General features: G+C 37.1%; 1 protein-coding gene across 1 annotated transcript in view; it reads right to left on the bottom strand.

Moving 5' to 3' along the window:
* Positions 1–11,675, bottom strand: part of CD2AP (CD2 associated protein) — a 118,164-nt gene that overhangs the window by 91,100 nt on the left and 15,389 nt on the right. Inside the window, exon 2 of the mRNA XM_003789249.3 lies at positions 931–1,091. Within this exon, the coding sequence (XP_003789297.1) occupies positions 931–1,091 (161 nt within the window). The remainder of the gene's footprint in view (positions 1–930; positions 1,092–11,675) is intronic.

Here is an 11,675-nt window from a genome sequence, read left to right as displayed (position 1 = left end):
AAAAAAAAAAAAAAAAAAAAGAAAACTAATAAGGAGAGTATAAAGGATTTTTGAAAGAAAATAAGACAATTATAAATGATGCATAAATATACAAGTATTCACTTTTTTCTTCTCTAAATTACTAAGAATTTTACTAGCTTACAATAGATTTAGATTTAATCTAAAAAGAAATAATGCATAATTCATGCCATCAGATGTTCTTATAATCAAATGTATACCCTTTGTAGCAGACAGACCCTGGAGTGGTCCCCATGATCTCCACCTCCTGGTATTCACATCTGTAATTCCCTCCCCTAGAATACAGATATGACCTATGACTAACTTCTAACCAATGGAACTTGACAAAAATCAAGGACTGTATATGATTACATAAGATTATAATGCCAAATCTTTGGTAAAGATTAATTGCTACTTTGGCAGATAACTACTGTAATGCTGAAACTCAAGAAGTATGATCTAATATATTCTGTTAGAAAAGAAGAAAACATGTGAGACAATTGTTCCAGACTCCAATTCAGATTCTATGCCTACTCAACAGTATACAAAGTACTTAATCTCGCAATCTAAATGTCACCATATTTTAAATGGATCTACTACCTATCAAACTTACTTCACAAGAATCCAAGTTCAAATGAAAATGCATACGGCAAAGCTGCTTTGAAAATTACAAAATACAACCCAAATGCAAACTACTCTTTATTTTAAAAATACAGGAAGACAGGGAGTATACACACAAATGGATACAAACACACACAACATTATCCAGTAGGATACAAAGTAACAATGACATCCACTACAGAGATACTTACATTCTTATTCTCTTAAGGGTAAAAATTTATCTAAAACATTTTAATTTTAAAAATGTATCTATTTTAGTTAAAGATTAAATTCTATCTACCAACAGCTAGAAATTTAACTGGAAATATTTACCTTTACAAAATTATCAGGGAACATTCCTCTTCTCCCATTTAATTCTCCTTCTAGCCATCCTTCCTCCTGTAGTTTTTTCACATTCCTGATGACTTCCCCAACTCGAATAGTTAATTCATCATCATGTACAGCATCATAGTCATACTCCACAATATAGTCAACTAAAAAAGGGGGGGGGGGAAGAGTATTTAAAATCTAATTTACAAAATACCATAAGCATATTAAGAAATTTAAAATTAATCTATTTAGCAATGCCAATTAATTACTAAAAAGATAGCAAGGGTTATCACAATAATTTTAAATATTTGCTACATTAGCAAATTTCTTAAATACCTTAGTATAGAACACAGTATAGCTTGTAAGTGGGAGTCTAAAAAGAAATAATGCATAATTCATGCCGTCAGATGTTCTTATAATCCAATGTATACCCTTTGTAGCAGACAGACCCTGGAGTGGTCCCCATGATCTCCACCTCCTGGTATTCACATCGTTCTATAATTTCCTCTCCTAGAATACAGATATGACCTATGACTAACTTCTAACCAATAGAATATGATAAAAATCAAGGACTGTATGTGATTACGTAAGATTATAATGCCAATAAACACATGAGTTTGAAAACAGATTATTCCCCCGTTGAGCCCCACATGAGAACAAAACCCCGGCCCACACGTGTTTCAGCCTTGCAGAGGACTCAGGTAGCCATGGCCTCTCTTAAACCACAGAAACTATAAAATAATAAATGTGTATTGTTTTAAGGGGCTAAGATTGTGTCAATCTGTATGGAACAGCAAACCAAGAGACTCTGAAATGAAGGGGTTTTAGATTATAGAATATCATATATGTATACAATTAATATTTTACAAGGTTCAATAAAAGAAAAGCAATAACCGATTTCTTGCTGAAGACAGCAAACTAGCCACAGCTCCATTTATCTTTTCTTCCTCATGTCAGACAAGAATGATAAAAAAGAAAATACAACTACAACAAAAAACACAAAAACAAGAATATTGCCAGACATATATCAAACCAAGAGCCATTTCCACAATGTCCGCCCCCATTCCTTTCTCATAAAACCTTAACTTTGTTCAGATATTTTGGAAACCTGTATCTTTTAAGTGAAGCTTCTCTCAGACACAGCTGGTTTAATCTAGTCTGGATCAGTACTTCTCAAATACCAAGTACTAATTAAGTCATTTGGGAAATCTTTTTTAAATGCAGGCTCTGATTGAGTAAGTGCTGAGATAAATAATGCAAAGATCTAGAGACAGTCCGATTACAGTAATTCTAAATACATAACAATTATTATACACACAGAGCAACTTGTTTTCAAACAGGTATGGGATGAATGAATTCTGACCTTTATTCAGGGAATCTTAAAATCAAAACACAAGGAAGGAATGGCCTCCTGCAAACTTTGGATGTCTTTTAAAGAAGATGTGATACCCCAAACAACTGCAAGCATTTGGAATGAAAATATGATTAAGATGGAAGAAATCAGAGATGGAAACATCCTAAATCTTTGCTAGATAAACTGCCAGATTAACCAACCCAAAATTGTAACACCTTCAGATTTCTTGTTACATGAAGTAGCTTTTTCTTAATTTGTAGATAGGATTAGGATTTCTACTTACAGTTGAAAATATCCCAACACGGTATGGAAGCCAGCAGGAAATTATAAATTTCTGAAAGTGGATGCATACCTGATAAAGCCAGAAGAAGCACCCTAGAGAACTTAAGAGAACCATAAATGAGATACCAATCTGTTCTTCAGAACCTTTAGAACAGCCAGAAATTCAGAAAAGGTGAACTTATATGAAATGCAAGGCTGAAAATAGGGAAATTTTGACTCAATCTCTATATAGTTATTCCATATAGAATAACTGATACCCATTATAATTACAATAATTTGATGAGACAAAATGCTAGGTAGCCAGATAAGGTTTATCTATCTATCAAGAAGAAAGAAGAAAGAAAAAAAGTGGGGGGGAGGGGAAAAAAAAGTTTGGGAAAACTAGCACAGCTACTATGGATGAATACTGGTTTCCCAAAGAAATGACTACTGAGAAATGTAAAGGTCCTCCAAAGTAATGGGCAGCCCCTAAACTGTAATTCCAAAATAAAACTTAAGTCCTACTGACATAAACGGAGTTCCCAGTCAGCTGTTTATTTTTTTGAGTATTTTATTTTAAGTATAAGCAGATATAGTTTATCATGAAAGACTATGATAAGCTGAAAAAGTACACCTAGAATGAGGAGTCAGAGCAGAAGAGGATGTCTGAGCAAGGGTGGAAAGTGAAGCACAGATAAGAGATTTGTTACATCTAAGTGGAATGATCAAGTTAGTAAATACATTAAGAATAATGGGAGCCAACTCTCTCTATAGCAGAGAAGAGAGTTACAAACCTATAAAAGGAACAAGCTAGATTCAATACTGTGATAGTGAATTATAACAAAGAGGTATAAACATGAACTTATGGGCTTTAATACAGAAAAATATAGATATGAATGTATATATATATACATACATATATTTACACATACAGTTACACACATTCATTCATCTAACACACTCTTTCTTGTTCTGAATGGACCTGAAACCAGCAACAACTTCAATGGCAACAAGCAAACCTAACACTAAGATCTTATATGTAGTAAACATCACTTTCTACAAAAATGAAATCAGGAATTTTGGAGAAAACAGCCAATTCCAGGGCTAGGCACGAAAAGTACAAGATAAGCCCAAAACAACAAGTTGTGCCAGAAAGCAAAGAAGTTCTCAAAAGAATGACATGTTATCAGACACAAAATGCTATCAAAAGGGTTCCTACCAGCCAAACTAGGACAAGTACAGCTTCAAAATAATGATATTAACAGAATATATACCCCACTGAATAAAATGAGAAACGATGAGTCAACACAGGTTATAAATCAGTGTTAATTTCTTCAACTCTATGACTATACGATTATGTAGGAAATAGTACTAGTTTATGGAAAATACATACTAAAATATCCAGGTAAAAGATACTTATTGGTCAGGGATAAGATTCTTTGCACCACAAAAGAATAAAATTCATGCATAACTTTAAATTACACACAAATATTTTAAGTTACACACAAACTTAATGGCCACCTTATATATCTAAAATTTCTATAAGTTAGTAATTATTTCAAAATAAAATTTAAAACAACATGGACAAATTTATATCCTCAAGAGATTATAATAAAGTTAATAAAACAATAGAATGCTATGAAAAAAAGGAATGAAAAAGTGAAAAAGCTTTGAAAGTTTATATCCTCCAAAATATAATTTTTTGAAGAGTAGGAAATAAATCCAGGAACTTTGCAAACAGAGAAAGAGACAAACAAAATATGAAAGCAAAGATAAGACATAATCAAGCCAACATCCAATTAACAGGAATTCAAGAAGAAAAGAAAAGAATGGAGAAATTAACAATAAAATAATACAAGAAAATAATCCAAAACTAAATGAAACAAATCTTCAAACAGAGAGAAGTATGTGACAGCCCAATACAATGAACAAATATTCACATCTAGGTAAAATTTCACAAGAAAAGGCACTAGAAAGCTCTGAGATGAAATGAAAAATTTATCTATGGAAGAATGAGAATCTGGCTCAGTGCCCATAGCTCAGCGGGTAGGATGCCAACCACTTACACCTAGGCTGGCAGGTTCAAACCTGCCCCAGACCTGTTAAACAACAATGACAACTACAACCAAAAAACAGCCAGGGGTTGTGACAGGCACCTGTAGTCCCAGCTACTTGGGATTCTGAGGCAAGAGAATAGCTTAAGCCCAAAAGTTTGAGGTTGCTGTAAGCTGTGATGCCACAGCACTCTCCCAAGGGGAACATAATGAGATTCTGTCTTAAAAAAAAAAAAAAAGAAAAGAAAAAGAAAAAATAAGAATCATACCAGAAGCCTTCTCATTAGCAATAAAAGATTCTAGAAGGGCTCGGCACCCATAGCTCAGTGGAGCCCACATACACTGAAGCTGGCAGTTCAAGCCCAGCCTGGGCCTGATAAATAATAAAGACAGCTGCAACGAAAAAATAGTTGGGCACTGTGGCAGAAGCCTATAGTCCCAGCTACTTGGGAGGCTGAGGCAAGAGAATCACTTAAGCCCAAGAGTTTGAAGTTGAGCCCAAGAGCTGTGATGCCGAGGCACTCTACCCAGAGTGACACAGTAAGACTCTCTCTCTCAAAAAAAAAAAGACTCTAGAAGAAGAAAAGTAGAAAGTCACTATAATACTCTACCAAATCAGTAGGCAAGTACAAAGAAAATTACTCCCACATATGAAATCCCATGTCACCCATAGTGTCCAGCCCACTTTAGTCAACTGTAACCAAGATTATAACAGCTTTTAGGGAGTTCTGAGTCCTAGAAAAATAAAAACATGAAGCTAAACAGAGGAAGACACAAAATCCAAGAAAATAATGGAGCCAATCCCGGAAAGTAAAAAAGTGCTAAAATTCCAATTGTGCAAAAATCTAAGGAACAAACAGCCTAAACAGGTGACAAAAAGCTGTAAGAGTTACCTAGGGACAAAGCAGAATAGGACACAGACTGTGAAATTTTATACTATGCTTACAAATGTGGGACACTTGAGGTCAGGAGCTTTAGGTCAAGAGGTTAAGAGAGCCCAGCCTGAGCAAAAAGACTCCATCACTACTAAATATAGAAAAATTAGCTGGGTGTGGTAGCACACACCTGTAGTCCCAGCTACTTGGGAGGCTGAGGAGTGAGCACTGCTTGAGCCCAGGAGTTGAGGTTACTTACTGTGAGCTAAGCTGAGGACGTGGCACTCTAGCCTGGGCAACAAAGTGAGACTCTGTCTCAAAAATAAAAAGTAAGACCAATGTGGTGGCTCATACCTATAATTCTAGCACTTTGGGAGGCAGAGGCAGGTGGACTGTTTGAGCTCAGGAGTTCAAGAGGATCACCTGAGCCCAAGAGATTGAGGCTGCTATGAGTTATGATGATGCCAGGGCATTCTACCCAGGGCAACAGAGTAAGATTCTATCTCTTTATTCTATCAATAAAATGAAAGTATCAAGTCAAAATCAGCAATAGAAACTAAAATAATTATTTAGAAACGTGAAAGGCAAAAAATAAAAATGCAATGGGGGCTCACACCTATACTCCTAGCAGTCTGGGAGGCCAATGCAGGGGTTGATCACTTGACTGGAGACCAGCCTGAGCAAGAGAAAGACCCCATGTCTCCTAAAAATAGAGAAACAACCTGGGCATTGTGGAGGGCGCCTGTAGTCCTAGCTACTCTTCAAAAGGCTGAGGCAAGAGGATAGCTTGAGCCCAGGAGTTTGAGGTTGCCATAGCACTCCATACTCTACCCAGGGTGACAGAGTGAGACTCTATCTCAAAAAAAAAAAAAAAAAGCAACAAGAAAGACTGAAACAGTTCAAAGTGTTTTCCCTCTGGTGAATAAGAATAGAACAATGAGGCTGGGCACCTGTGGCTCAAGCAGCGAAGGCACCAGCCACATACACCTGAGCTAGCAGGTTCAAATCCAGCCGGGGCCCACCAGAAAAACAACAATGATGGCTGCAACCAAAAAATAGCTGGGCACTGCGGCAAGCGCCTGTAGTGCCAGCTACCTGGGAGGCTGAGGCAGGAGAATCACTTGAGCCCAGGAGTTGGAGGTTGCTGTGAGCTGTGATGCTACAGCACTTTACCCAGGGTGACAGCTTGAGGCCCTGTCTCAAAAAAAAAGACTAGAACAATGAGGCAAGAAAATACAGTTTTTCATTACAAATCATTAAATTTTTCATATTTATATAATCATATACAGGTAGGTATTACTTTGATAAAATTTTTTTAAAAGCAGCAAATATTAAAGTGGTTTGTTCAATATTATAGCAAAAAATGTTAATACACAATTGTATGTGTTATAATTAAGAAGTTTATTGATTCAAAAGAAAATCTATTTTATTTTCCTTAGGGAAAAAACCAAATGATAAGGTTAAATCCTTTCTCTTTTAAACATATCCATAATTAGGTTTATAAAATTATTAAATAAAAAAGATTATAAAACATGTTTAGTAACAACATATTTTATGAAACAAAAGTAGGCAAAGAAAAAATGTCTATAGAGCTACATTTAAAATGCTAATAGAGATTATATCTGCCAAAGGGATCTGAGATGCTGTTTATTATATCCTTTTTATTTCATGTGTAGTAAAGAATTAACCTTGCCCCAAAGTGGTATGGACTCTGCCCTCATCTCCTGGGAGGTGATCTCTAGGAAAAGTGTCCTTGTTTACCTAGGGACTGTGTGGTTCCTTGGGACCTTTGTTACCTGGAAACCACACCAAAAAACCTAACAATATGATTATGTTGGGAGTTTGAGGCCATCCAGTATTAACTCTATCTCCAGAAGTGCTAGAGCCACACTGGAAGTCAACCACTATCTAGCTCCTGAACTAAACCTCTGAACAAGAAAGAAGGCTCAGGTGAGCTGCTTTCCTGGTTGCCAATATTCTGTGTGTGGTGTCACCCAGCACTGCTGGGAGGAGTTAAGGCTTTCCATGACACCACAAGGAGAGGAGAATTGGAAGCTCCATGTTTGGAATCCTCCTAGGCCCTGCCCCATGTTTCTCTTTCCTAGGCTAATTTTAATCTGAATCCTTTCACATCAACAAACTCTTTTTGTTTGTTTGTTTTTTGTAGAAATAGAATTCTGCTGTTATCCAAGTTGGTCTTAAATGATCCTCAGTGAGTTCTTAACAAATTATCTGAAATGAGGGCAGTTTTAGGAAGCCCTAAACTGCAGCTGGTGTCAGAAATAAAGGGCTGTCTTCTGCGCTATAACCCCTTCCTTAGTACTTTTATACAATAAACTTATTAACTGGATAAAAATAAGATACTAAAAACCTGATATTCACCAAACAATATATAACAACTATATTTACTAAAATGTTTAAATAAAATCTTAATTAATTTAAGCATTTGCTATACAACTAGCACGCAGGCCATCATTTTCAGAATTAGCATGGTCCATATTTTGGAAACTCACAACTCACTAATTGGTAAACTCCAAAGCAAATTAAATAAAACCTTTCTACTAACTCAAATAGATGAAGAAATGGGTATTATTTGTTTAAATTGAAGAAATAAATGTGTACATTCTGAAAAATGCTCCACAGGATATACAGGGTATAAAAACATTTATAAAGTACATGGACTCTTATCTGTCACAAGTGGTGGCTCTCAAAGAGTGGGTCAACAGAGAGCAAGAAAACATAGACTTAGGGCCTAAGGTAACAACTTAGCCTCTCTCATAGTAATTAGATTGTAACATCTATATTCAGACTAACATCTATATTCGTAACTGATACATATTGATAAGGTTACGGTTCTCAACCAGGATGATTGTGCCCCAAGGGAACACTTGGCACTGTCTGGAGATGTTTTTGGTTGTTACAGGTGGGGGATGCTATTGGAATTTAATGAGCAAAGGACAGGGATGCTGCTAAGCATTCTCCAATGATAGGTCATCCAGTCCCCCCACCACAAAGAATTAACTGGCCCAAAATATCAACGCAATACTGGCAAGGTCTGAAACCCTATTTAGTTAGCACAATGTCTACATAGAGATTTTCATTTCGTACCATATTCCATATATTCTAGTTCAATAAGAGAACTAAAAATACACACACACACACACACACACACACAGAGGGAGAAAGTAAAGAGAAAGAAATGTTCTGAATGTTTGTGTCCTCCCAAAATTCTTATGTTGAAACCAAATTCGCCATCTGGGGACCAAGTAGTCAGGAAGAAGGTACCAAGCAGACAGTGCCCTCCTCACCAGACTCCAAATTTGCTTTGATTCCAGACTTCCCAGCTTGTAAGCAATAAATTGCTGTTTTTATAAATTAGCCTGTCTAAGGTATGTTATCACAGCAGCCCAAAAGAACTAAGACAAAAATAAGTATAAAAATTACATAGAGAAATTTCTAAACCTAAAACAAAATAACAAAATTTCAAAGTAACTAAATTGGAAACAGAAGTAAATATTTACAACAAACAACAATTAAAATCATATATAGCTCAGCGCCTGTGGCTCAAGCAGCTAAGTCACCAGCCATATACACCTGAGCTGGTGGGTTCAAATCCAGCCTGGGCCCGCCAAACAACAATTACAGCTGCAACCAAAAAATAGCTGGGCATTGTGGCAGGTGCCTATAGTCCCAGCTACTTGGGAGGCGAAGGCAGGAGACTCGCTTGAGTCCAGGAGTTGGAGGTTGCTGTGAGCTGTGATGCCGTGGCATTCTACCCAGGGCGACAGCTGAGGCTCTGTCTCAAAAAATTAATTAATTAAATAAAATCATTTATATGAACCCAAAAGAAAAAAAAAAGAAAATCTTGATTAAAATCAGGTAAAGGGAAGTACAATATTTAAAATGAAGAAAACTACAGAAGTTTAATTCTTGCTTTAAAAAAAAAATGTACAAGGTGGAGCCTGTGGCTCAGTGAGTAGGGCACTGGTCCCATATACAGAGGGTGACAGGTTCAAACCCAGCCCCGGCAAAACTGCAACAAAAAAAGTAGCCGGGAGTTGTGGCAGGCGCCTGTAGTCCCAGCTTCTTGGGAGGCTGAGGCAAGAGAATCGCCTAAGCCCAAGAGCTGGAGGTTGCTGTGAGCTGTGATGCCACAGCACTCTACCGAGGGCGACAAAATGAGACACTGTCTCTTTAAAAAAAAAAAAAGTACAAGGCCATGTATAGTGGCTGGGGCCTATAATTCTAGCACTTTGGGAGGCAAGAGGAGAGGATCACTTGGAGATTTGTTAAAGACCAGCCTGAGACAAATGGGAAGGCATCATTTTACCAGATTTCAAAGCTATATACTATAAGGCTAGAGTAACCAAAAGCATGGTACTGGCACAAAAACAGAGACACAGACCAACGGATCAGAACAGAGAACCTAGAGATGAAACCATCCATATTCCCATCTGATCTTGGACAAGGCAGACCAAAACATACACTGGGGAAATGAATCTCTATTCAATAAATGATGCTGGGGAAAGTGGACAGCCACACATAAAAGACTAAAATAGGATCTGCCACCTCTCACCACTCACAAAAATTAATTCATGATGGATAACAGACTTAAACCTAAGGCACGAAACTATTAATAATACAAAACAAAAATGTTAGAAAAACTCTTATAGATAATCACCTTTGGGAAAGAATTTGTGAAAAAGAGCCCAAAAGCAATAGCAACGACAACAATAACAAACAGGACCCGATCAAATTAAAAAGTCTCTGGAGAACTAAGGACCCAATCAATAGAGTAAATAGATAACCTACGGAATGGAAAAAAATATTTGCATGATATACATTCAATAAAAGGCCGATAACCAGAATTTACAAAGAACTTAGGCATATCAGCAAGAAAAAAAATCAAGCAACCCCACTAAAATGTGGGCAAAGACATGAAGATAAACTTCAAATGATGATAGTCAAGTGGCCAACAAACACATGAAAAAAATACTCAATATCTCTAATCATCAGGGAAATGAAAATCAAAACTATAATGAGATATCACCTAACTCCAGCCAGAATGGCTCTTACAAAAAAGTCCCAAATAACATGTGCTGACATGGATGTGGAGACAAAGGAACACTCAGTATTGGTGGGAATGCAAACTAGTATACCTTCTATGTGAAGTAGTATGGGGATGCCACATAGAACCAAAAGTAATCTTCCATTGAATCCAGCAACCCCATTACTCGGTATTTACCCAAAGAAAAAAAAAGACATTTTATCAAAAAGACACTTGAACTTGAATGTTTACAGCAGTACAATTCACAAAGATATGGAAACAACCCAAGTGCCCATCAATACATGAGTGGCTTAAGAAAATGCTGTACAGGATTGGCACCCGTAGCACAGTGGTTACGGCACTAGCCACATGCACCAAGGGTGGCAGGTTCAAACCCTACCCTAGCCACCTAAAACAACTGCAACAACAAAAAAATAGCTGGGCGTTGTGGTGGTCGCCTGTAGTCCCAGCTACTTGGGAGGCTGAGGCAAAGAGAATTGCTTAAGGCTTAGAGTTTGAGGTTATTGTGAACTGTGATGCCACAGCACTCTACTGAGGGCAATATAATGAGGCTCTATCTCAAAAAAAAAAAGAAAAAAGGAAAGAAAAGAAAATGTTGTATATATTTACCATGGAGTACTACTACTCAGCCATAAAAAACATGGGATCTAGTATCTTTTGTAACAACCAGGATGGAACTGGAGGCCATTCTTTTAAGGGAAGTATGGCAAGAATGGATAAACATCACAGGTATTCAATACTAAACTGGAACTAGTCAACCAACACTTTGGGGCACATATAGAAGTAAAACCCAACAGAAATCAAGTAGGTGGAAGGGAAGAGGAAGGAGCTAGGTAAGTTCACACCAAACTGATATAGTGCTCCCATTCTGGGTGAAGAGCACACTTCTAACTTTGACTTACAATGTACAAAAGCAAATTATGTAAACAAAACATGTGTACTCCTGTAATATTCTGTAAATTCTGAAAATATTTTAAAAAGACAAAAAAAAAAAATAACAGCCTAAGCAATATCAAGATCTTGTCTCTAGGCTCGGCGCCTGTGGCTCAAGCGGCTAAGGCGCCAGCCACATACACCTAAGGTGGCGGGTTCAAATCCCCAGCCCGGCCCGCCAAACAACAATGATGGCTGCAACC

The sequence above is a fragment of the Otolemur garnettii genome, unplaced genomic scaffold, assembly GCF_000181295.1.
Source record: "Otolemur garnettii isolate 467f Iridium unplaced genomic scaffold, OtoGar3 scaffold00031, whole genome shotgun sequence".
NCBI classification, from domain to species: Eukaryota; Metazoa; Chordata; class Mammalia; order Primates; family Galagidae; genus Otolemur; species Otolemur garnettii.
Note: the sequence above shows the minus strand (reverse complement) of the source record. Positions and strands in the feature narration are given on the sequence as shown.